General features: G+C 51.6%; 8 protein-coding genes across 8 annotated transcripts; 6 read left to right on the plus strand and 2 right to left on the minus strand.

The window, feature by feature from the left end:
• Positions 1–1291: 1291 nt before the first annotated feature.
• Positions 1292–8181, plus strand: ABOM_004117 (bifunctional carbamoylphosphate synthetase/aspartate transcarbamylase; the record flags this gene model as incomplete). Its single annotated transcript, XM_022531247.1, has 3 exons — positions 1292–2009; positions 2074–8066; positions 8125–8181. 3 exons carry the CDS (start codon positions 1292–1294, stop codon positions 8179–8181), a joined length of 6768 nt encoding a protein of 2255 aa, XP_022392957.1.
• A 1562-nt stretch (positions 8182–9743) lies between these two features.
• Positions 9744–11622, plus strand: ABOM_004118 (allantoate permease family MFS transporter; the record flags this gene model as incomplete). The annotated part of the gene is made up of 7 exons (XM_022531248.1): positions 9744–9936; positions 9993–10037; positions 10100–10291; positions 10403–10548; positions 10601–10660; positions 10719–10973; positions 11026–11622. The coding sequence occupies 7 exons, from the start codon at positions 9744–9746 to the stop codon at positions 11620–11622; spliced, it is 1488 nt and encodes a 495-aa protein (XP_022392960.1).
• Positions 11623–12043: 421 nt separating this feature from the next.
• On the plus strand, positions 12044–13861 carry ABOM_004119 (putative histidine acid phosphatase; the record flags this gene model as incomplete). The annotated part of the gene is made up of 8 exons (XM_022531249.1): positions 12044–12152; positions 12203–12336; positions 12393–12487; positions 12562–12669; positions 12718–13088; positions 13138–13367; positions 13422–13542; positions 13656–13861. The coding sequence occupies 8 exons, from the start codon at positions 12044–12046 to the stop codon at positions 13859–13861; spliced, it is 1374 nt and encodes a 457-aa protein (XP_022393010.1).
• A 1418-nt stretch (positions 13862–15279) lies between these two features.
• On the plus strand, positions 15280–16191 carry ABOM_004120 (esterase/lipase; the record flags this gene model as incomplete). Its single annotated transcript, XM_022531250.1, has 1 exon — positions 15280–16191. One exon carries the CDS (start codon positions 15280–15282, stop codon positions 16189–16191), a length of 912 nt encoding a protein of 303 aa, XP_022393011.1.
• Positions 16192–16352: 161 nt separating this feature from the next.
• Positions 16353–18206, minus strand: ABOM_004121 (acyl-CoA synthetase; the record flags this gene model as incomplete). Its single annotated transcript, XM_022531251.1, has 4 exons — positions 16353–16514; positions 16575–17719; positions 17778–18117; positions 18201–18206. The coding sequence occupies 4 exons, from the start codon at positions 18204–18206 to the stop codon at positions 16353–16355; spliced, it is 1653 nt and encodes a 550-aa protein (XP_022393012.1).
• Positions 18207–19365: 1159 nt separating this feature from the next.
• On the plus strand, positions 19366–21703 carry ABOM_004122 (putative ABC transporter; the record flags this gene model as incomplete). Its single annotated transcript, XM_022531252.1, has 2 exons — positions 19366–20107; positions 20160–21703. The coding sequence occupies 2 exons, from the start codon at positions 19366–19368 to the stop codon at positions 21701–21703; spliced, it is 2286 nt and encodes a 761-aa protein (XP_022393013.1).
• A 294-nt stretch (positions 21704–21997) lies between these two features.
• Positions 21998–24190, minus strand: ABOM_004123 (exocyst subunit EXO84; the record flags this gene model as incomplete). The annotated part of the gene is made up of 3 exons (XM_022531253.1): positions 21998–22388; positions 22566–23730; positions 23800–24190. The coding sequence occupies 3 exons, from the start codon at positions 24188–24190 to the stop codon at positions 21998–22000; spliced, it is 1947 nt and encodes a 648-aa protein (XP_022393014.1).
• Positions 24191–24515: 325 nt separating this feature from the next.
• On the plus strand, positions 24516–25202 carry ABOM_004124 (TOM complex receptor protein TOM20; the record flags this gene model as incomplete). Its single annotated transcript, XM_022531254.1, has 3 exons — positions 24516–24573; positions 24648–24893; positions 24994–25202. 3 exons carry the CDS (start codon positions 24516–24518, stop codon positions 25200–25202), a joined length of 513 nt encoding a protein of 170 aa, XP_022393015.1.
• Between the last annotated feature and the right edge of the window lie 696 nt (positions 25203–25898).

Raw genomic sequence — 25898 nt, forward strand, 5'->3', positions numbered from 1 at the left:
AGATTGATCAATAGTGGTAGCTTATAGTACTCATGTTTGAATGCTATTGTTTTAGTAGTGGATCATGAGATTTCATGTCTTCCGTAGTTTAATAGGCAAAGGATCCATGGATGAGGTTGCTTCAGAAATGCAAGTACTGCGTAGAAGCGCAAGAATATATATATTTACTTGTGTACTCCATATGATGGGACATTTTGACGTAACCATAATCACATACATAGTGGCGTGTTTATCAATTGCTCGAAGGGGGCGAATTTATGGTAATAATCGTGACTATAAATACAAAGGTGATAAATACAAGACATAAAACCAGTTTGCGTTATGAATCAAAATCCAGTAGAAGCCGATTCCCGAGCATGTACCTGCTTCAAATCGAGAAAGAAAAAAAATTCCCGTCGTTGAGATGTACTGTCATGGGATTTAATTGGATTCCATAGGGTTGAAGCTTTCAGCAACACGGACCATGGAAGCGTCTTGGCGGGCAAGAAAAAACAGGGAGGCTGCTCACCGCCTGCAGTGCCGTTCTGTCGATCGGGGTGGCGAGACCCCTCCATTTTGCCTTGTGTGCACGGTGGTGGCGTTGAAAAACCGAGCTTTTCCCTCCTCCCGACTCGCGGAGTTCAAAAGGGCCGCAACCGGAATTGGGGGTGGCCTCGCTATTACTAAGAAGCAACTTAAACTGCAGCATTGTACGCACGCACGACCCTACCTAAACGCATCAATTAAATTTTTTTTTTTCGATTAATTTACTATTCCTGTGCCCAGTGGGTATAATCTTAGTCGAGTCACTTTAAAACAACAACCCCCCATTGTTTTAGTTGTCTTGTTTAAGAGTAAATCTTTTGGTATATAGTTTAGAAATCACTACTCGAGAATTGACCAGTTTACTCCTGATTACAAGCATTGGCATTATCAAACAAAGGAAGGGCAGAGAAGGCTAAAGAGTTTGCATGCAGTAAAAAATTTTTCAATCGGGCGGTCTACCAAGGCAGAATTCACAGTGATCTCCGGATCGGTAAGCTGGTTAGCCCAATGAGAAAGCTCCCTCAGCCCGCCGAACACAAAATTTTATTTTATACGACCTTCCCCGTCGACGAGATTTCTTTCTTCTCTTCCTATATTCCTCCTCCTGTGCTGAAGCAGCAAAAAAGACCCTTTTCCCTCCCGCTCTCTCATCTCTTTATAGGAGTCTTGGAGGCTGCTGATGCTACGGTAGAGTGAATACCCTTGCCATACTGTCCCCGAGAGGACCTTTTTTCCCCTCCACGCCCACCCCCACACAGTTTCCCCAATGCCACACTCCGCCGGCCACGAGGAGGTCGCACTCCCTTCGAGTCCTTTAACTGGAGGAGCTGTTTCTTATAACCAGATCAATAAGGAATTGCAACCACTTCCCTCAATGGATGTTACCAGTGGCGCTGTGATCCCCCCCGCCTCGTCTCGAGTGCGTGGCGGCAGTGGGAAGATGTTCGCTCTCGAGCTCGAAGATGGCACAGTCTACCAGGGTTATAGCTTTGGCGCTGAGAAGAGCGTGGCTGGAGAGCTGGTTTTCCAGACTGGCATGGTAGGATACCCGGAGTCGGTGACTGACCCCTCCTATCGTGGCCAGATCCTGGTTGTCACTTTCCCCCTGGTGGGCAACTATGGTGTTCCCTCTCGGGAGACCATGGACGAGTTGTTGAAGACATTACCAAAATACTTTGAGTCTACTGAGATTCACATTGCGGCACTCGTCGTTGCCACCTACGCCGGAGAGGACTACTCACACTTCCTTGCCGAGTCCTCCCTGGGACAATGGCTGAAGGAACAGGGTGTTCCTGCCATGCACGGAGTCGACACCCGTGCTCTGACAAAGCGCATCCGTCAGAAGGGTAGCATGCTTGGCCGCATGCTGCTCCAGAAGTCCGATGAAACATTGGAGGAGGCTCCAGTGGACAAGGACAGCTGGAGGTCGTACTTCGAGCAGACTGAGTGGGTTGACCCGAATAAGAAGAACCTCGTCAGCGAAGGTAAGTCATGCGCTTAGGGGTGACGTTTTCATGAGCAAGCTTTATCTAACTGGGTTCTTATTAGTCTCCATTCGGGAACCACGTCTTTTCTCCCCTCCTGAGAATGTTGCTCTTAAACATCCTTCTGGTCGTCCGGTTCGCGTTCTGTGCTTGGACGTTGGTCTAAAATTCAACCAGCTGCGCTGCCTGCTTGCTCGGGGCGTTGAAGTCTTGGTCGTCCCTTGGGACTATGATTTCCCTACTCTTGCCGGCAAGGACTACGATGGTCTGTTTGTCTCTAACGGTCCTGGTGACCCTGCCACACTGACCACTACTGTCAACAACCTGTCAAAGACCCTTAAAGAGGCACGGACCCCGGTGTTCGGTATCTGTCTGGGTCATCAGTTGATTGCCCGCTCTGTTGGTGCTCAGACCTCGAAGATGAAGTTCGGTAACCGTGGTCACAATATCCCTTGCACCAGCATGGTGACCGGCAAGTGCCACATCACTTCTCAGAACCACGGTTATGCCGTCGATTCCACAAGCCTCCCTGAGAACTGGGAAGAGCTGTTCGTGAATGCCAACGATGGCAGCAATGAAGGTATCCGGCACACCAGCCGTCCGTTCTTCAGTGTTCAATTCCACCCTGAGAGCACCCCTGGTCCCAGAGATACCGAGTATCTCTTTGATGTGTTTATCAACAGCATCCAGGATACCCTGGCTTCCCCAGAAGCTATCAACAAGCCAGTTGCCTTCCCAGGTGGCACCGTGGAAGAGAACGTCAAGGCATCTCCTCGTGTCTCTGTCAGGAAGGTTTTGATTCTTGGAAGTGGCGGTCTTAGCATTGGCCAAGCTGGAGAGTTCGATTACTCCGGAAGTCAGGCTATTAAGGCCTTGAAGGAAGAGGGAATTTACACTATCCTGATTAACCCGAATATTGCCACCATTCAGACCTCGAAGGGATTGGCAGACAAGGTGTATTTCCTTCCCGTGAACGCGGACTTTGTGCGAAAGGTCATCAAGCACGAGCGGCCCGATGCCATCTACGTCACTTTTGGTGGCCAGACTGCGTTGCAAGTCGGTATCCAGCTCAAGGATGAGTTTGAGTCTCTCGGTGTCAAGGTTCTGGGTACACCAATTGACACTATCATTACCACCGAGGATCGTGAACTTTTTGCTCGTAGCATGGACTCGATTAACGAGAAATGTGCCAAGTCTGCTTCAGCGTCCAACCTCGAGGAGGCCCTCCGAGTCGTGGAGGATATCAAATTCCCTGTCATTGTCCGTGCTGCTTACGCTCTCGGAGGTCTGGGCAGTGGTTTCGCCAATAATATGGATGAATTGAAGGACCTTTGCACAAAGGCTTTTGCTGCCAGTCCCCAGGTTCTGATTGAGAAGAGTATGAAGGGCTGGAAGGAAATTGAATACGAGGTTGTCCGTGACGCCAGAGACAACTGTATCACCGTCTGTAACATGGAGAACTTCGACCCTCTTGGTATCCATACTGGTGACTCCATTGTTGTTGCCCCGTCACAGACTCTCTCTGATGAGGACTACAACATGCTGCGCACAACCGCTGTCAATGTTATCCGTCATCTTGGTGTTGTTGGAGAGTGTAATATTCAGTATGCACTCAACCCATTCTCGAAGGAGTACTGTATCATCGAAGTGAATGCCCGTCTGTCAAGATCCTCTGCTCTTGCTTCAAAGGCTACTGGTTATCCTCTTGCCTTCATCGCGGCCAAGCTTGGTTTGGGCATTCCCCTGAATGAGATCAAGAACTCTGTTACCAAGGTCACTTGCGCTTGTTTCGAGCCTTCTCTGGACTACTGTGTGGTCAAGATTCCCCGCTGGGATCTTAAGAAGTTCACTCGTGTCTCTACTCAACTTGGCTCCTCTATGAAGAGTGTTGGTGAAGTCATGAGCATTGGACGAACCTTCGAGGAAGCGATTCAAAAGGCTATTCGCTCCGTTGATTTCCACAATCTTGGTTTCAACGAGACTAGCGCACTTATGTCCATCAAGGGCGAGCTGCAAACTCCTTCTGATCAACGCCTGTTCGCCATCGCCAACGCAATGGCCGCTGGATATAGTGTCGATGACATCTGGAAATTGACCCAGATCGATAAGTGGTTCCTTAGCAGACTTAAGGGTCTCAGTGACTTTGGCAAGCTTATGACTACTTATAATGCTACTACTGTTCCCAGGCCTCTTATCCGACAGGCCAAGCAGCTGGGTTTCTCTGACGGTCAACTTGCCAAGTTCCTTAGCTCCAACGAGCTCGCTGTCCGCCGCATGCGTGTTGAAGCTGGCATTATTCCTATCGTCAAGCAGATTGATACCGTTGCCGCTGAGTTCCCCTCAGTGACGAACTATCTGTATCTTACTTACAACGCGTCTGAGCATGATGTTGTCTTCGACGATAAGGGTATCATGGTCTTGGGATCTGGTGTTTACAGAATTGGTTCTTCCGTCGAGTTCGACTGGTGTTCTGTCCGTACTATCCGTACCCTCCGTGAACAGGGATACAAGACGGTCATGGTCAACTATAACCCTGAAACCGTCAGTACAGATTATGATGAGGCCGATCGCTTGTACTTTGAGAACATTAACTTGGAGACTGTCTTGGATATTTACCAGTTGGAATCCTCCAGTGGTGTTATCATGTCCATGGGTGGCCAGACTCCCAACAACATCGCCCTGCCTCTCCACCGTCTTAATGTCCGCATCCTCGGAACCTCTCCTGAGATGATCGATGGAGCTGAGAACAGATACAAGTTCTCGCGTATGCTTGACCGTATCGGTGTCGATCAGCCCGCGTGGAAGGAGCTTACTAGCATCGAGGAAGCGACCGGCTTCTGTAACAAGGTTGGCTACCCTGTGCTTGTCCGACCTTCTTATGTGCTTTCAGGAGCTGCCATGAACACTGTCTACTCTGAGCATGATCTTGCCAGCTATCTCAACCAAGCCGCTGAGGTTTCCCGCGAGCATCCTGTTGTTATCACCAAGTACATTGAAAATGCCAAGGAGATCGAGATGGACGCTGTGGCACTTAACGGTACCATGGTTGGACATTTCATCTCCGAGCACGTCGAGAATGCTGGTGTCCACTCTGGTGACGCTACACTGATCTTGCCCCCGCAGGATCTGGACCCAGAGACCGTCCGGCGCATCGAGGAGGCTACTAGGAAGATCGGTAATGCCCTTAATGTCACTGGTCCTTACAACATCCAATTCATCGCAAAGGACAATGATATCAAGGTCATCGAGTGTAACGTTCGAGCTTCTCGTTCCTTCCCATTCGTTTCCAAGGTCATGGGAGTCGACCTCATTGAGATGGCCACCAAGGCGATGCTCAGCATTCCCTTCCAGGAATACCCTCCTGTCAGTGTTCCCAAGGACTATGTTGGCGTGAAGGTGCCCCAGTTCTCCTTCTCCCGTCTCTCTGGAGCTGATCCCGTGTTGGGTGTCGAGATGGCCTCGACTGGTGAAGTTGCTTCCTTCGGTCGCGACAAGTATGAAGCTTACCTCAAGGCGCTTTTGTCGACTGGCTTCCGCCTGCCGAAGCGCAATGTGCTATTCTCTATCGGTTCATACAAAGAGAAACTCGAGATGTTGCCGTCAATCCGCAAGCTGCACCAGATTGGGTTCAACCTCTTTGCTACCGCTGGTACCGCCGACTTCCTGAAGGAGAATGGTGTCCCAGTCAAGTACCTGGAGGTCCTGCCAGGCCAAGAGGATGAACTCAAGTCCGAGTACTCGCTCACTCAGCACTTGTCGAACAACCTCATCGACCTCTACATCAACTTGCCGTCTAGCAACCGATTTAGGCGCCCTGCCAACTATATGAGTAAGGGTTACCGCACTCGCCGAATGGCTGTTGACTACCAGACCCCCTTGGTCACCAATGTCAAGAACGCCAAGATCCTGATCGAAGCTATTGCTCGTCACTATGACCTAGCCGTGCAGACCATTGACTACCAGACGAGCCATCGCACTGTCACCCTTCCTGGATTGATCAACATTGCCGCTTTCGTGCCTGGCCTCATGACTCCTGGCTCCAAGGACTTCGAGCTTGTGACCAAGGCTTCTATGGCTGCCGGCTTCAGTATGGTGCGCGTCATGCCTGTTGGCATCGATGCCTCTGTCACTGATGCTCGCGCATTGAAGGTTGCCCAGCAGAATGCCCAGAATGCTTCTTTCTGCGACTTCAACTTCTCCGTTGTGGCAACTTCCACCAATTCTGAGCAAATTGGTCAGGTGACAGGAGATGTCGGCTCTCTGTTCATTCCCTTCAACCACCTTTCTGGGAACATCAGCAAGGTCGCGGCAGTGACTAGCCACTTCGGTGCTTGGCCTTCCAGCAAGCCAATCATCACCGATGCCAAGTCTACAGACCTTGCCTCGGTCCTTTTGCTGGCAAGTCTTCACAGCCGCAACATCCACGTCATGAGTGTCTCCTCCAAGGAGGATATTACTCTCATCGCGCTTAGCAAGGAGAAGGGTCTCAAGGTGACTTGCGATGTCTCTGTATTCAGCCTCTTCTTGTCTCAGGAAGATTACCCTGAATGCAGCTTCTTACCATCCGCGGAAGACCAGAAGGCCCTCTGGGAACACCTTAGCACCATTGATGTCTTCTCCATTGGCAGCATTCCCTTCCAGCTTGCCGGCGAGAAGGCTTCTCCAGAGGTTGGTATCGCTGAAACTCTGCCATTGCTCTTCACTGCCGTGTCGGAGGGTCGCCTTACCGTCCAGGATATCATCGCTCGCCTGTATGAGAATCCCAAGAAGATCTTCGAACTACACGATCAGGTTGATTGTTCAGTTGAGGTCGAGATTGATCGCCCGTACCTTTTCCAGAACGCGCACGCTTGGTCTCCTATCAGCGGAAAGAGCGTGAGAGGATCTGTCCAGCGGGTCACCTTCCAAGGAAAGACTTCCTGTCTCGACGGCGAGATCACACCCGATGCTCCGAAGGGAGCGGACATGTCCGGCCACCGGATTGTGCCTGCATCTCCTTCTGTCAAGGCCATGTCTCCTTTGGTACAGGCGCGGCCTGAGGGTATTGATGGACGGTTGTCAGTTGCGGGAACTCCCGCTCGCCCCTCACGCCGGGCCTTGGATCAAGCCCCAGCTGTCGGTGAACTCGGACCTCCCTTGTATCCTGCCGTCTCACAATCTTCTTCTCCTCTGCATGAGATGCTCTCTCGGTCAACTTTCAGACAGAAGCACGTACTCTCTGTCGGCCAGTTCACCCGTGCCGACCTGCACTTGCTCTTCACTGTGGCCCAAGAAATGCGTCTCGGGGTTCAACGTCAGGGCGTCCTCGATGTTCTGAAGGGCCGTGTTCTCTGCACCCTCTTCTATGAGCCTTCGACCAGAACGTCGGCTTCCTTTGACGCTGCTATGCAGCGTCTTGGAGGACGTACCATTGCCATCTCCACGGAGCATTCTTCGACAAAGAAGGGTGAGACCTTGCAAGATACCCTCCGGACCCTCGGCTGCTACGGAGACGCTGTCGTTCTCCGTCATCCGGACCCGGCCAGCACTGAAATTGCTGCCAAGTTCTCCCCAGTTCCCGTTCTCAACGGTGGAAATGGAAGCGTTGAACACCCCACCCAGGCATTCCTTGATCTCTTCACTATCCGTGAAGAATTGGGAACTGTCACTGGCTTGACGATTACCTTTACTGGTGATCTGAGATATGGCCGTACCGTCCATTCTCTCATTAAGCTGCTCCAGTTCTACGACGTGCGGGTGCAGCTTGTCGCCCCCAAGGATTTGTCCTTGCCGGAAGAGGTTCGTCAGCAAGTTATTGCTTCTGGCCAGCTGGTTGTGGAGTCCGAAGAGTTGACTCCGGAGATCGTTGCCCGTTCCGATGTTCTGTACTCTACACGGGTGCAGAAGGAACGTTTCGCCGATTTGGAGCAGTATGAGCGTCTCAAGAACAGCTTCGTCATTGACAATGCTCTTCTCAAGCATGCCAAGAGCCACATGGTTGTGATGCACCCCTTGCCCAGAAATGCGGAGATTGCGGAGGAGGTTGACTTCGACCAGCGGGCAGCTTATTTCAGACAGGTTGGTCTCCCCTTGGTGCTTGTTATTGGACAAGTCCGTGCTAACTTTGGATCTACAGATGAGATATGGCCTCTACTGTCGCATGGCTTTGCTTGCATTGATTCTGGCGCCTTAGGTCATTTACTTTACTTAAGAGGGAGCCGTATGAACTCCATACTTTTCCTGTTGTGGAAGGCGACCTCGTTAATTCTTTTGCTTGCGTTTTGTTTCCTTTTCAAGCATGTGTCACCAAAAGTTATGCAGTGTCATTACAGAATACCGCGTAGGCTTCTTAGAAACCGCCCGCATGATAGATTAGATGAATTCCCTTTTATGAACATGACGATTTCGTTGTGTGTTATGTATGATGTATTGTGTATTGTGTGTTGTGTGTTTTGTGTGATGTTTACGTGTGGTGTGTGTTTTGTGTTGTGTGTGGTGTGTGTTGCGTTTCTTTTTCTTTTTCTTTTGGTGACCGGCGTGTTTTCTTTTCTTCTCTTTTCTTTTTCTTCTCTGTTCTTCTTCTTCTCTTTCTCTTTTCTTCTCTCTATCTCTCCTTTCTCTACGTTTTTCTCCTTGTTTTGGGTGGTCTGGGATGGAATATCTGGTTTTTTTCTTCTTTTTTTTTTTTCCTACGGCGTTGGGTTTGGTTGGGGTATGGGACTGGAACGGAAACGGCAAGTGGCATGGATGCCTGGATACCTGATACCCCGATATGCCTGCGAGGCACGACATGACTACTACTACATATACCCTTGGATACGACAATACACTGATATAATCCAGATGGCCTCATCTGGATCTCAATTTATTCATGATCTTGACTTCTTCAATGATGGCCAGGCCTTATTACCTAATGTTCTCTTTTTTCCCCCTCTCTCTCCTTTACTTAGGACCGTGGCTTTCAGCGACTTTCCAGGGCTCACAATAAATCAAAAATTATCCCAGCTGAATAAGGCAACCATCTATATCAATCAACTAAGCTAAAAAAAAAAAAACACCATTCCAATGACTCTGCTTTTGGGATGGTCGATAGAGAATAAGTTGCTGGAACGAATAAACTTCGGGATCACTTCATCTGCAGGCTGATGGCGCGATCTATTATGCCCTTATCACCTTCAGCAATATCTTGGAATACAAAATGCTGTTTAAGCAAGCGGAAAGATGCCCAGCTGTGGGATATAACCCCCACGCCCAATGACACAATTTCTCAAAGGCAGAAACTACTCGGTATATAGCTTTCCTGCCATGGAAGATCTTTCCTCATTAGCTCCGGCTGTCTCCAATGTCGCCATCGCGGCGCCCCAATTGCTCATCCATCACCCATGCGATGTACAAAACGCTGGCTGCACTCCCTCCTCGGGACCACCGCTTTTTATCAAAGTCTGGCCCGTGCCAAGGCTATCGGCAATTCTGATTTGCTGATTAGCGGGCCTACGCTTTCTATACACTGCAAGATCAACCCGCCTGCGGGAGAGAAAGTAGTGGTCTTGACCCTGCGACTATATGTCATTTGCTGCGTTCATCGCGTGAAATGCTGGGGCGATGATGTGCTGTCTGCCATGTAGTACCCCAAACATTTTGCTGATTTTAAATAACCGACCCTTGCCTGGTCTTAGATTCTGTAGTCTCTCAGCGTTGACCCTAACTACGGGTTCCTTCAGTACGGTCATTCAGTTTACGACGGCCACCTGAACCATGACAGAGTCCAATAAGGAAGTAGAGATTACTTCCTCCCCCGAAAAAGCAAAGATCGTTTCCCCTGCGGCGAGCACACTTGCTGATGAACATAATGGCATCAACGAAAAGGCCCTGCTACGGAAACTGGATATGCGACTCCTTCCACCATTAACGATACTGTATCTCTTGTCATTTCTAGATCGTAGCAATGGTATAAACCTTTCTTATGAAGCAAAATGGGCTCATTCTAATTATTCTCCCGCATAGTTGGCAATGCCCGCCTTGAAGGCTTGACGACTGATATCAACATGAGTACGGACCACCGAAACGAACCATTGGAAGAAAGCTTCACTGACGGTGATTGACGCACATAGCTGGGAACCAGTACTTAACGGGGTTGACCTTATACTTCATTGGTTATGTGCTATTTGAGATTCCCTGCAACATTGTATTGAAGAGGACCACGCCACGGATCTGGCTTCCCACGCTCACATTGGTCTGGGGTATTGTTGCTACCCTTCTTGGTGTCGTGCAGAATTATGCCGGTTACTTGGTTTCACGGACAGGTATGCCTAGCTCACAGCAACCAGTCAGAAGAAATACTGATGGTTTGGATGTCTTGCCGGTTCGTTGGATCTCTTGATCCACGGATACCGGAAGGCTTCTTCCGACGATAGCCCTTGGCATTGCAGAAAGTGGGCTTTTCCCTGGAGTTGTGTTTTACTTATCTATGTGGTACAAGAGGAATGAACAGCACTATCGGGTAGCATTGTTCTTCAGCGCTGCGTCGCTAGCTGGTGCTTTTGGTGGAGTCCTGGCTTGGGTATGTCTCTCAAAGTGGACACCCAAACTACAACACACTGACTATCGTCTAGGGAATCGGACATATGCGAGGTGTTGGTGGATATAATGGATGGAGGTGGATCTTCATCCTGGTATGTATTTACGTCCTCTTCTCCACGCTAAAACTATTATCAGCTTACTCTGGCTTAGGAAGGGCTGGCAACAGTTGTCATGTCCGTCATTGCTTACTTTTGGGTCTATAACTACCCTTCCACAGCGGAATTTCTGTCAGAAAAAGAGAGGGCATTTATTCAATTTCGCCTGAGAAACGACAATGACTCGATGCGGGACGAGAAGTTCACCTGGTCAGGGGTTTTCGATGCATTCAAGGATCCGAAGGTCTGGCTATACGGGCTTGGTTTCCACACAATGTCCCTTCCAATGTATACACTGTCTCTTTTTCTGGTGAGGACTCATGGAACAGTCCCAGTTCGCATGATTTGCTGACAACAAGCAGCCTACTATTATCAAAGAGCTAGGGTACACAGCCGCTGAAGCCCAGCTTCTCTCCGTACCCCCCTACGCTGTGGCATTCGTTCTCATGATTACTGTTGCCGTCCTTTCAGAGCGCACCCGTCGTCGGGCGCCGTTCATCATGGGATCTACTGCACTCGCTTGTATCGGTTATATCATCCTTCTGACGGACCACCGGCCGGGGGTATCCTATGTGGGAACTATCTTTGCCGCAGCCGGGATCTATCCCGCAGTGGCTATTGTGCTCTCGTGGCCGGCCAACAATGTGTCCGGACAAACAAAGCGGGCGATTGCCAACGCAATGCAGATTTCCATTGGGAACCTTGGAGCCGTCCTAGGAACGCAGCTCTATAGAACCGAGACGAGCCCCCGTTATTATCTCGGCCATGGATTCTCGTTGGGATATCTCGTTGCGAACATTATCGTTGTAGGCATTCTATGGCAAGTTCTAAGGCACGAGAATATCCGGAAAGCGGAAGTCAGGGAAAGAGAAGGATTACAGGCGCTAATGGGTGATATTGGAAATTCGGAAGGTGAATTCCAAGGAGATAAAGACCCTCGGTGGATTTTCCAGACATAGGATAGCGTATTGGTCCATGGTTGTTTGCTCGGCTTAGTATCGCATCACTCAAGAATGTTTCCTTTGACTTGGTAAATGAACAATCTTGCGAGTAATATGGATTTTGTGACGGTTTATCTTAGCGTTGATACACGTGGCCGATCCGCGGCTGTTGAGCGGAACGGTCGCTCTCCTTCTTATCCTTTAGTCCCTTGGACTAGAACATCGGTTATATTTCTCGATCAATTTGCGACCGAGCTACTGTGGAGACCTGGCGTGGTCATGGCTTTTTGATTTGTTCTACACCGTCCCCTGAATTAACCGCGTGGTTGCCATCAAGCCATATAAATCAGACTGGCCGGCAGCTTTGAACTACCCTTTCACGATGTATTCTCATTGAACCCAACAGTTCTTCTCCCAATTTGTGACTACCTACGGAACAATGGGTGTGACACTTAGAACCTTGTGGTTGCTGGGTCTGAGCTCTGCGGCCTCAGCCAGGGCGTTCGAACCTTTAGAGCATTTAGGTGCTAATTCTCCTTGGTTTGCGGGTAGGCTTCTACACCTATATCGTCATGAAATAGTCATCTGACGTGTCCAGGGCCTAACGTTAATAAGATTGCATCTACTGTCCCCGAAGAATGCTCCGTGGACCAGGCTGTTTATGTTGTCCGTCATGGCAGCAGATATCCTGACCCTGGTGCCTACCAGGAATGGGAGGGTCTCCACAAAGCGGTATGCTCTCAACCATGGATTTCTGTGCTCCTAATTAATCGCAAAATATCATTCAGTTTCAATCTGCCGAGTATCGCGCTACCGGGTCGCTGAGCTTCATCTCTGACTGGAGTCCAGTGCTGAGGCACCCCGACCAAGAGATTAGTCAGTTGTCCATTACTGGTTATAAGGAGCTGCAAGTCAATCGTTCGCCCAAAGGGTTGCTTGGTCGCTCACATGATATAGATACAACCTTGGTGCCGATTTGCGATTCCGGTATCCGACTTTCTACAAGGATAACACTCCTTTCTTGCTGTGGGCGAACGACTATCAGCGAACGATTGATTCTGCGAGGTAGGCAAGTTGCTCTACTTTGGGTATAGTGGTTAACGCGGTCCATAGACTCTTCGCTCGCGGCTATCTGGGTCCCAATGCTTCTTACGGCGACGTCTACATTGTCGATGCAGATGCCTCGAGTGCTGCTGGCAACTCCTTAGCGACCTCTGACCAGTGCCCCAACTTTAAGGATGCCAGCGGGGGTGATCAAATCGCCGAATGGCAAGACATCTATCTCCCTCCCATCACCAAACGCCTCAATCGTAAACTCTCCGGGAATCTCACTCTCACGGATGACCAGGTCTCCTTGTTTCCTTACCTGTGTGGTTTTGAGACGCAGATCACCGGCCAGGTCAGCCCGTGGTGTGATGTGTTCACTAAGAAAGAGCTCCTAGAATACGAATATGCTCAGGATCTGCGCTACTACTACGGCACAGGTACGTGTATCACGGGCAGGGAAGAGACACGATTAACGGTATATGACAGGGCCTGGTGTGGGCAAGAACATGACCGTTATGCTGCCTGTGCTACAGGGTGTGGTCAACCTGTTGAAGGAAGGACCAGCCGCCACGGCTGACAAGGGCAACGGTACCTTGCAATTGCCCCCGCTGGTGGTGGCCTTTACCCATGATAACCAGATTAATGAGCTGGCTTCTATCTTGGGTGTTTTTGATGACCAGAAGCCACTCGCCTCGGACGAGATGGACCGTGATAGGGTACGCCGCGTTACTTTTGGACCATCTTGAGCTGTGCTAATATGCGTCCTATAGATCTATGTTAGCAGCAATGTGAATCCGATGCGCGGGACCATCGCTTTCGAGCGTCTTACTTGCACATCAGGCGGGAAGAGTATGGCTAACGTCCGGATTTTACTCAATGATGCTGTGTACCGTGAGTCTGCCTTGCAATATATATTCTGCTTTGTCCCTATCATGCTACCGTCCCATGCTTTTCTTGTCTCTCTTTCCGGTTCCATTTGTAGTACGTGTCACTGATGTCCACAGCCATCCCATCCTGCCGTTCGGGACCCGGAAGCAGCTGCCCGGTTGACCAATACGCCCAGTATGTTGCGCAGAAAAGAAAGGAGTACGGGTCGTTCGCCTCAGTCTGCGGCCTACCCGAGAAAAACATTACGACCGCCGGAGCTGACGGAGCGGTGACCTTCTTCTCAGATCTCACACTGCCATTCCTGCGCGTGGTCAAACCTTGAATACCGCGATACCTTCCGCACACCTGTAGCCTAACACAGGGATGAAGGACAGATAAACCGTGTATACTAACTAACTACTCTAGGTGACAGATGATTGAGCAAAAAAGCAAGAGCAAAAAGAGAAGCCGAACGCGGGGGTCGAACCCGCAACCTTGAGATACCGTGATGACTAAGAGTCTCACGCTCTACCGATTGAGCTAGCCCGGCTACTTGTTGGATGGCAGGTTGGAGATATGACTACTTATAGCTAAAGCATATAGAACATGGACAATTTAAACAAATGGACACCGCACCTGCAAGGGTTCAGGCACCTGCTTGAGCACATGGTCATATTCCCCGAGGAGAGTCAATTCCAAATCGCCCCGACGCACCCACCGCAGGGATGCAGCCCATCCGGCCATGTCCCCACCCGATCTATAGTTCATGAACCTAACCCCAGATAAGCAGTTACAGCCCCCCCCTCCTCGTGCACCCCCTCTCTCAATAAACAAACAAACAAAACAAAAAAAAAAAAAAAAAAGCAAACCCAATGATAATTGATCACCAGACGGGATCGGGTTCCCTCGGCGAGAATCCCCTCCATGCCTGATCCAGCCTAGCCTTCAACCCTAACCGCTGACTCTGACCAATGACCCGCACTCGATCTACTTCGCCCTCGGTGGTGGGGGGAACAAAGGGAACAACAGCCACGAAAATCCAATAATGCGCAAAAGAATATTTTCCATAATAAGGGAGAATAGTCGTGGGGATTCCGCCTCAGCTCTCTCTCTCTTTGTATGTCATGCTGCCCAATGTGGGCCATCTTGCACCAACTCTCACACTAAGGCCGCTGGTTCCCCGAACACCCCTGTCGTGCTCTTCTTAGCGCTGGCCGTGTGGGAACGAGGATATCCCGGGTGTGTTATTGGGTGCTGGCGAGTTGCTGTTGGGGTTGTGATAGTTAGTAGTACTTACCTTTTTGCTATTTGCTAAATTACTGTTTTGCTTTTTAGTGTGAGTGACTCTCGTTGTGGCTCTGGCAAGCAGGAGGGGCGAATTGGTTCTGATTACCTACTTGGATACTACTGTGAATCAATGAGTTGTAGCGGTAAACTCGACTAGTATATAAAACATGGACCAAGATCTCACCGCAACGTAACGGTCTCTTGTACAGGTCACATTTTTTTTTTTCTCTCTTCACTACTACTACTTTCAGTACCTGTTCCTGGGTGTCGTTTAATCTCCGAGATTTAGATCGTGACATATACATAAATCGCCTGTTTGCTACGTATTCTCCTTTGACGTGCCTGTCTGCATACGGAGTACATACTACATATATATATGTACATCGCATACATCTACATCTACACAACACCCCCACAGAACACAGAACACTCACCTCCACCAAGAACATACCAAACAAAAGAACAACAACAACAATGCCCCCCAAACGAACCCTAAAATACCACCTCTTCCTCAAACCGGTTGCCTTCCTCCTCCGCGCCCTAGCCTACACCCTCGTCCCCCGCATAACCCCAACGCCAACAACAACCCTCCACATCCCATCCCGCGACCCCCAAAGAACCATCAAAGTGCACGTCTACCGCCCCTGCAGCCCCGAAAAGGGCCCGCACCCGGTCCTCCTCAACTTCTGCGGCGGCGGCTTCATCATCCAAGGCCACGGCCTGGACCACACCTACTGCAGCCACATTGCCGCGCACACCGCCTACACCGTCTTCGACGTGCAGTACCGTATGGCTCCCGAGCATCCCTTCCCCGCGGCCCTCGAAGACGCAGAGGATGTGCTGGCCTATGTGCGCGCGCGCCCGGAGACGTATGATGCGGGTCGTGTGGGCGTGAGCGGGTTCTCAGCGGGGGGCAATCTGGCGACCAGTCTGGCGGCGAATCATGAGGGCCCCTTTAAGGTGCTCGTGGCGTTTTATCCGGTCGTGGATGCTGCCAGGCCGTCTGCGGAGAGAACGGCGCCGGAGGTTGGGGGGTGGACGTTGCCGAGCTGGTTTGTGAGGTTTTGTACGGTGGCTTATTTGAGTGCCGGGTTTGAGGGTCGGGATGTGAGGGTTTCGCCGCTGCGGAGGGCGGTTGGGGATGGTGCTGGGTGGAGGGTGGAGAGGGCTTTGTTGGTTTCTGCTGCGAGGGATGTGTTGGCCCCGGAGGTGGAGGAGTTGGGGGGAATGCTTGCTAAGGGTGGGAATGGGGGGTTTCTGAAGAAGGTCGTTGTTGAGCGGGTGGAGGGCGTGGGGCATGCTTGGGATAAGGTTGCGAAGGAGGGAACGGTGGGCTGGGAGAAGATGATGAGGGTTTATGGGATGGTGGTGGATTTGTTGGATTAGCCGTTCTTTGCTTGCTTGCTTGCTTGCTTGCTTTCTTTCTTTCTTTCTTTCTTTCTTTCTTTCTTTCTTTCTTTCTTTCTTTCTTTCTTTCTGCTATGAAGGAGTTGTGGGTGTGTGATCTTGGTAGTGTTTGTTGGTTAATTCCATATACCCCCCGGTTGTTAGACCAACGGCCAGTATTTCTGGATGATCGTTTTCTTGTTCACCTTGCCCATTGCGTTGCGCTCGATGCTCTCGACGATCTTGAGTACGGTGGGGATCTTGTAGGGCGCCATTTCTTGTTTGAGTTGAGTGCGGAGGTTCTGGAGCTCCAGGGGCTCGGTCTGGTGGGTTAGTGAGCATTGGAGCTTGTGAAGGGGGTGTAGTATGGGAGATGGACGTACTCCAGGGCGTTGTTTGACCACGGCAGCCACCCGCTGTCCCCACTCCTCATCTGCCAGCCCGACTACCGCTACTTCTTGGATGGCGTCTAGTCCTAGCATCTTCCGCTCCACTTCCAGGGCGGAGATCTTGTACCCGCCGGATTTGATCAGATCGACTGATGCCCGTCCCTGGATAAAGTATGCGCCAGATGCATCCCGTCTGGCGACATCCCCGGTCTTGAACCACCCGTCCACGGTGAATTCCTTGGCCGTGGCCTCAGGCCGACGCCAGTACTCCAGGAAGACGTTGTCTCCCTTGATCTCAATCTGCCCATCTTCGTCCACCGCTTCAACAACCTGTCCGGTTTCTTTCTCGGTTAGTCGCACCTGAACGCCGGGAAGCGGCCACCCGACACTCCCGTCGATCCGTTTCTCGACCTCCAGCCCGCAGCTAATCGCCATACCGATCTCCGTCATCCCGTAGCGCTCCAGAAGCGTCTGGCCGGTGATCTCTGCAAACTTCGTTTTAATGGGTGTGGGGAGCGCTGCGGAACCGCTAATAATAAGTCGTAGTGCGCGAGCTCCATCCCGCGCCGCGGATTCCTGCTCCGTTCCGCGAATGTGAGTCTCAAAGTAGTCAACCAGTCGGGAATAGATCGTCGGCACAGCCATGAACATGGTCGAGGAGCCCCGATCCTGCCAGCGGGACCAGATGACCTTGGGATCGAACTTCGGATGCATCTCAACGGTAACACCACTCAGGAAACTAGCCGTCAGACCATTAATGATACCATGCACGTGATGCAACGGCAGGACATGAATGAGATGATCTGAAGGTGCGTATTTCCACGCCTTAATCAGACATTCCGCCTGGAACGTAATATTCTTATGGGTCGTAACGCAACCCTTCGGACTAGACGTCGTACCCGACGTATAGATCATCAATGCGCGTTTATCCAGCGGACATTGTGAATTAAACGGAGGCAATTGGACAGCCGTCGGCGCGACACGCTGCGTGAACGGGTCTAGATCCATGAATGGGATTCCATTCTTGGTCCCCTCCCGCAAGGGTGTTTCGAAGTGCGCGAAGCTCGGATGCAGGATGATCAGTGACGGGTCCGAGTCGCCGATTGTATAGAGTAGCTCTTTCACTGGGTGCGTCGTGCCTTATATTACGGACCAGCTGTTAGCTAGTGTTTCAGCCCGAGTGTTTGCGATGCATACAGAGTGGCACGGTGACTCCGCCCGCTGCCCAAATGGCCCATTGTGTAACCACATAATCGTATCCATTCGGTGTGAGGAAAGCTACGCGTCTTTCTTCTAGTTCTCCTATTTCGCTGAGCTTCAATTGCTCGAGGATCTGCTTCTTTAGTGCAGCGGTGTCGGCGAGGAGTTGGCCGAAGGTGAATGATTGGTTCTTGGTTGTGTCGATGACAGCGATTTTATCGGGGGTTGTTTGCGCATGCTTCTTGGCTGCGAGGAAGAGTGGGAGTGACGGAATGGATGTTAGATTGGGGGATTGCGTTTGTAGGTTCACACTGCGCAGAGAGGTGTTAGCTGTTAGCTGTAGTTAAGATGGGGGGGGAGGGGAGAGGGGCCGAGAGCGGAGGCCCGGCTGGTATACCCGTTGCTTGGTGCATTCAGGACAGCCATGTTGGCTTTAGGAGGCAGAACAAGATACGTAGAAGGAGGTCGGGGACTAGGCGATGCTTCACAGCATTCAGTGAAAGGTGAGATCCAGTGAAGGTCAATTGGAATGCAGTGAGAGCATGAGGTCAGCTTTCGGCATTTATGCGGGGGGGAGCTTTGCCGGTCGTTATCGCGCGCCGTCGGACTTTAGATAAGAGGGATCCCCCTGACTTCGGATAAGCCGCAGGTTTAGTATGTATGCAGTAGTATACAGTAAGCACTGGAAGGTATAACTAATACATCGGATCCAGATTCGTTGTGCATAGCCAAATCGGGAACCTCATCTACATCCCGCAATGATAGCTCGACACTGGCTGCTTGGCCAGTCGATGATACCTATGACAATAGAAGGGTCGTCTGCTGAGACTAATGATATATTTACTACACATGGATATGGGTGAAACAGCAAGAATGTGACCGCGTTGTGAACACAAGGATCTGTTGAGATCTGCTTCAGTACTTTTCAAACGTGCCTGAACGCCTTCGACATGCTCCATAAGGATATACTTGGCACTGACTGGATGGTAGCCATCCGTTGTATTATAACTCCAGTCCAAGATTGCGGGGATGGGAACTCTGGTTTTTGTTTGCCCTAGTATAGAGATGGGTTGAATACTAGTTACTCCTCCGTCCCGCGCTGCTAGAACAGAAGACGATGGTTGGTTCTAGTAAACACGGATATGTATTGCCATATTCCGCTTCACTCAAGTATTTTTATCTTATTTGAACCGGGAATAGATTAAAGCAGAACGTTTTATAAAGAGAGTATCCCAAGTCACCTCCCAATCCGGCAATCCCGGCCGAAGATCTGCGTAGACTCCAATCGGAGCCGAGGGACTACTCCGGACAGCCTGAGGACTACTACTAGTAGTACTACTGATATCTAGATCCCTACGACTAGTAGCATTACGAGGTATAGCGTTACATCGGAGAGGACGGAGGCTTCGCTTACTTCGTGAACTTCAAAGTAAACCAAACTCCATTGCGTCATTGACGCCGGCCGCCATGCAGAGGGCACGTGACCGTCGGAGTTGAAGACAAACTCCGAGAATCCTGGGGCAGCATTTGGAGATTCAAATAATCGCCAATCGGTCTGGATGGAAGGAGACACCAGGCGGAAATCATGATGCTCAGAGGGCCTGCATTGCGGACAAGGTTGCTCTGGCGACCCACGAGTCTGCTGCGCACGACTCGTGCAGTGTCGTCATTGACACCGCCGCTGATTCGCATCCAAGACGGAACCTTCTATCAGAACTATCCCAGTCCAGACGACGCGGCCAACAACCAGAACCCGCCGCTCTTTCCGAACCTCAATTTCGCTCTACCCGCCGGCCAGGCAGTATCAGCTGGCAGCAATGGAGATCAATCGCTGCAACACTGGGCCGTGATCGGTACTTCGGGGAGAACACAACTGCTCGATATTCTCCGCGGCCAGTATGTCTGTCTCCCACCGACGGCTCGCTCCTACCCCTACCTCCTCACAGACGAGATTGCGAAGAAGGATCCTCGGCTACGGTTCGTCGGAAACGCGGTTCAATATATTGGGTTTAGTGGCGAAGGGTCGGGAGCGATTGGTGGTACTCGCGGCGCCTACTTGAGTGCTCGCTATGAGAGTCTCCGGGAAGAGACGGACTGGTCGGTGCTTCAATACCTTAAGGGTCAAACCTCCTTGAACCCCCTGGAAGGAGAAGAAGGTGGAAAGATACGAGATGAACAGCTACTCAATCAGGTCATCACCGATCTGCGATTGGGAGAGCTCCTGGACATGCCCGTCGCAAACCTGAGCAATGGTCAGACAAGGCGTGCGCGGATCGCAAAGGCGCTACTCAGCAAGCCGGAGCTACTGTTGTTAGACGATCCTTTCAGTAGGTGTGCTCTCTCAGGTTAGGGTTCAATGATGTTGCTAACAACTTCTAGTGGGCCTTGACCCTGCGACCACCAGAAGCATCTCTGGCCTTCTCCAGCGCCTAGCTGCCAAATCGGACCCCAGATTAATCCTCGCCTTACGGCCGCAGGATACCATCCCTGACTGGATCACGCATCTGATGCTCCTAGGAAATAACAACCGAGTCTTATTCCAAGGTCAGCGGGCCGAAGCGGACAGGGTGTTCAATGTCTGGAAACGAGTCGTCAACGGCGGCCGAGAAGTTTCATCTCTCGCCGCAGAGGAGAAAGCGATTTTCCGTGAAGCAAAGAGCGCCATGGAAGCTGGCCATCTGGATCGCCAACTGCTGTGGGACCTCCAGTTATTATCAACAAAGCCCAGTAAGTTAGGCCTGCCTGCTACGAGGGGAGGCGAGCCAGTCATCGAAATGGACGGAGTCCGCGTGCAATATGGCGAGAAGGTTGTTCTGGGTGGATGGAAACAAAGCATCAACGGCGAAGAGAAAGACGGCCTCCACTGGACCGTCCGTCGTGGACAGCGGTGGGCGGTTCTGGGAGCCAATGGATCCGGCAAGACGACCCTTCTCTCCCTAATCACTTCGGACCACCCCCAAGCATACGCCTTGCCCATGAAGCTCTTCGGCCGTTCCCGCCTGCCCGAGGCAGGAAAGCCAGGCATCTCCATCTTCGAACTCCAATCCCGCCTCGGCCACTCCTCACCCGAAATCCACGCCTTCTTCCCGCGACAACTCACCATCCGCCAAGCCGTGGAATCAGCCTACGCGGAAACCTTCCTTTCGAAACCCAAGCTGGACCACGCCCGCGACCTCGACGTGAGCGCCGCCCTGCGCTACTTCAAGGCCGAGCTCGATCCCGACGCCGCCGTCACCACCAACGAGAAACCCCCGAGAGTGCCAGTGGAGAGTAGAGCACATTTCCCCCGAATCAACTTCGTCAGAGGCGCCAGCCCCAAGTACTCCCCAATCGATTTCGACGTTGAGTACGCCGACGCCACCCTCTTCGGCAAACTCAACACCGCCCAACAACGCGTCGTCCTCTTCATCCGCGCGCTCGTCCACAAACCGGACATCGTCATCCTCGACGAAGCCTTCTCCGGCATGCCCGCCTCCATGCGCGACAAATGCATCCACTTCCTCGAAGCCGGCGAGTACTCGCGCAACCGCGCCTCCTCGGCCACCCGCCGCTCCGACGGCAAGGAAGACTGGCTGCGCGGCTACAACACCGATGAGTCGGACATCCGCCACCTCGGCCTGTCCGACGACCAGGCCCTCATCATGATCAGCCACAACCGGGAGGAAATCCCCGACAGCGTGCGCTATTACATGCGTCTGCCCTCGGAGAACGTCGAGGGTTCCGAGCCGCTGGATTTCCGCTTCGGGCAACTGAAGTATGGGAAGACGTTGAATGAGCCCAGTACGTGGGATCATGCGTGGTTGCCACCCTCTGAGTTCATGGCCCGGGGGGCCATGCGGTCGAGGCGGGGGAAGACGCTGGGCGAAACTGAGGACAATGGGGATCAGGATGACAAGGTTTATGAGTGGTATTCTATTGGGTAAAAAGTGTAGATGGGTCACTATTAGACGTGATGTTCTTGGCTCTGTGCCCGGGTAGTGTGTATATATATAGTGTGGTGTATAAGATAGAAGTGTATCCTATTCAACCAAGAACACCAATTGGGGATTACTCTATAGAGTCTTGGACCAGAACATATCCAACAATAGTAGCATTCGATCAACGACGCTCACTCAGAACAAAAGACTCTCTAAAGAACAAGAAGGATATATAGTTCACACAACGAGCCACTATCATCATACATGCATGCATCCCAAGCAAGATCACGAGACCCGCAATTAGGCCTCCGCCGCATCCGCCAGCCCAGAGAGCAGCGTCTCCGAGCGGGTCATCTTCGGCTTCTCGACTTGCTCTCCCTCGTTCAGCTCCAGTCCCTTGGCTACGAGGTCGGTGAAGTCAATTCCGACTTCTGTGAGTAGGTCGGCATGCTTGTGCACGATGTCGATGCACTTCTGCCAGACGGTCGTGCCGCGCTGGACGCTGCTGAGCTGGCGTGTGAGGAGGGCGTTGAATCCGTCTAGGTGGTGTTTGGCCCATTTGATGCAGGCGCTGGTCATGATGGCCGGGAAGCATTGTTGGTAGATGTTGACGGTATTTTTGATAAGCGTGAAGTAGACGTAGGAGATTTGGAAGATGTATAGAGGGAGGTCACCTTCGAAGACGCAGGCTCTGTTCCGGGATGTTAGTTACTATGCTTTGGCTCGTTTGTTGTTGACTGAGTATGGAACTTGCCTGATTCGTTTGGTGATCACGTCGGATCGGCATTTCAGATAGGCCTCCCGGGCTTGATTTTCAAAGCCCAAGCGGGTCAGCCAGGAGACCTTGGTCTTGGTGGCGTTTAGAAACGAGGGCGTGTCGATTAAGGATCGCGACAGTACCCCTGCCAGTTTGGCGGCGCGCTCGTCCACTTTAGAATTGATCACGTCCTGCGCGACCGAGTTACCTTTCAGGCCTTTGGCGAGTTTCCGCAGCCGCTCGATGTTGGAGACGGCTTCTTCGAAGCGCTGAAGCGCGATGTCGATGTCGAGTTCGTCGACCTGGCCCTCGACCCACCGTAGGTTTTGTTGTTTTCCGTCTACGTCGATGCGGACTTCGGGTGCTTCGCGCTGGGTTTCCAAGGCGCTGAAATCTGGTTTTACCATGGAGTATGACGACTGTCTTACTCCTCGATACCCGAATGACTCGTTCTTGCCTGCGGTCTCCGTGTCGGATCGCAGCGTCCGGCGAAGGTCTTCTACGGTTTTCCGGAATGTCGCGAGAAGGTCGATCTTGGCGGAGCCATTACGCTTATCGTGGCGATAGGTGAAGGGTTTAGAGCCCACGCGGACGCTCACAGCGTTCATGATACCACGATCTTCCGCTTCTTCACGGGAGACCCCAGGGCCAAGATTAGCACCGAGGTCAATCATGTCGACATCTTGCAGGGGCCAGCACTCTTCCGCGACGAGCTTGGTGGGCACCGGGCCCTGGTGGTTTGTATTGCTCTGATCCACACGCTTTCGCTTTTTAGCCGCCACAAGCAGGTGATCGTTCAGCAGCACGATGTGAACCGGCCGCCGGGGCTTCCAAGTCGCAGAATCTAGCTCGACCCAGTTTCCCGTCTCCAACACGATGTGCCGGCCTGGTACCACCGGTAGGAACTTCTGCGATCCTTCGACGGTCTTCCACAGTGTTTGCAGCTGAACGTTCCACATGCTCTCCAGATTGGCAACGGAACTGCGATTGCTTCGCTTGGTGATGCGCTCGTCTAACGTCGGAGACATGGGATTTGAAGTGTTGCCAACGGTCGCTGTTTGTCCCAAAGCTGTTGTGAGCTCTGACATGAGGGTGCGGAGAGTGCGCATCTCTCCTTTGAGCTTCTCCGCTTCTTTACTGATCTTGATGAATTGCGTGCGATTCTGATAGACATTTTGCTGGAGGTCGGTGGATGTCCGATTCTTCACCTTTTTTAAGCTTCTCTGATACTCTTCGATCTCTTCCTCGGTTGCATTGGCTAGGAGGTTGGCGACATCTGATAGGCAGGACCAGGTTAGCAAGACTATAACAATGTCCACGGAGGATTCATGGCTGTGAAACTTACATCTATCTACTGGTAGACTAGGGTCGCGCAAAGCATTCAGATCCACTTGTGGCGGACCCGAGGACTCTGTCGAGGGCCGTCTGCTGGTTGACTGAGGTGGACTTAGCGCCGTATACTGAGTCGGAACTTTAGGCACCCCGGGCACCGGGGGTGCGTTTGCGGAGTCAAGATCGGGGGCTTGATTGAAGCGGGTGGAATATCTCCTCTTCACCAAATCGGAGGTGGCATCTTTTTGAGCGGCGCGTTCGCGTGAAGTGGACGTTGACGTAGCGGTCCTCGGGTCGACGGCCTTACTACCGGGAGGGAGAGGTCCGGAGATCGGCTTCGGCGCACTGATCTGGGGCCGGGGGCGGCGGGATTTGCTGCGGAGGGTCAATCCGCGGCTTTCCATACTGTCTCGATCACGAAGCCAGGAGGCAACGGTTCAGATGCATGAGGAAGAGGAGTGACGACGTGGAGGTATTGGATGGGGGAGCTTGCTTGAATTCCCCCCCGAGCGGGACAGAAACCCCGAGGCGGAAGAACAATGATCCTCCGCTTTCAAAATTGTCAGAACATGAGAAAAGCGTCACTTCCCCAGTCTCGTCCCCATAGACCAAATAAACATCCCTTTTCTCGGTTCGGTCGGACTCGCCTGAGGCACTGGACTTATTCTACCTCTGTGCTTTCTTTTATCTTTCTTTAATAAATAATTACACGCTATCTCCCGTGACACCATGAGGACGTCAGCTTTGGTCGCTGCTTCGGCCGGCACGGTCCTTACCGGCCTGCTGGGTAAGAACATAACATCAAAATCAACCGGTCGCGAAAACCAAACTAATCAATCTATTTTCTTTCTCGGGATATAGCTTATGCCATTTACTTCGATCACAAGAGACAGACCGACCCCGAGTTCCGCAAGTCGTTGAAGAGAAACAACCGTCGTCTGGCGAGAGCTGTGAAGGAGGAAGCCGAGGCTCAAGGAGCCCAGGAACGGGAATCCATCAAGAAGTCTGTCCAGCAGGCTCAGGATGAGGGTTTCCCGACCGACCTTGAAGAGAAGGAGGCTTACTTCATGGGCCAAGTTGCCCGCGGAGAGTCTCTCTGCGCTGAAGGTATGTTTCTGCTGCGGTGACGCCATCCACCCTTCCTCCCCCAAGAGAATCATGGATGAGATTCCATTTGAAAGTAGCGGCGATTCACATATAAACCTAGGCTCAGACAATGTTGAAGCCGCCCTGTGCTTCTACAAGGCCCTTAAGGTTTATCCCCAGCCTAAGGACCTGATCTCGATATATGACAAGACTGTCCCTAAGGAGGTCCTGGAAATTCTGGCCGAGATGGTCGCCATGGACGCCGGTTTGAAGCTGGGCACATTCACTGGCGAAGGTGGCAGTGCTGAGTCAAGCCATGGTGTCGAGTAAAAGAACAGACGTGACGCATTCATTGGATCCGGACTCGCGCCCTCGGCATTGTCAATCATCCAACCCCCTTCCGTATAAAAATAAGAACTTTGCTTGGCCTGTGATCTGGCTTTCTCAGGTCGTCGGGGCACGCTGGGCCGTGGTCCGGACCCGTTTTCTCTTGCATTTGCGCTACTAATTGATGCGAAAAGATTGATCGATCTCTGTAAAGGTCGATTCTTTTCGACGTTTGCGCCTTGCGATGTCGCACTCTCACCCTCTCCGCTTATTATTTGTTACCTTTTTCCCTCTTGTTCCCTGTATATTTGCATCATTGCCCATGTCTTGGCCGCCGGCGTGGCGGACTCTCTTGGTATTTCTCGGCGCCATGACTTTTTGTTTCTCATTTTTCTCATTCGGTTATTCACCCCCTATTTCACCAGTCTTGGGGGTTTCTTGGGACGTGGACAATTCTTGGGTTGCAGGCGCCAATTATTCCTTCTCCCCAAGTGGTTCTCCTGACGGGTAACATTTGGGATTGTATTTTAGAGAGGCAGTAGTGTATCAACAGTGAGCCATTCAACGTGGATTGAGATGCAACAATGATGTATTCCTGATTACTAGTAGACGATCTGCAACCCTATCCATGGTCCATATCAAACAGCTATTATGAGATCAATGACCGGGAACTGTTTCACCTACTCTATCTACCGATTT

This window comes from Aspergillus bombycis (genome assembly GCF_001792695.1).
Source record: "Aspergillus bombycis strain NRRL26010 chromosome Unknown contig00010, whole genome shotgun sequence".
Classification (NCBI taxonomy): Eukaryota; Fungi; Ascomycota; class Eurotiomycetes; order Eurotiales; family Aspergillaceae; genus Aspergillus; species Aspergillus bombycis.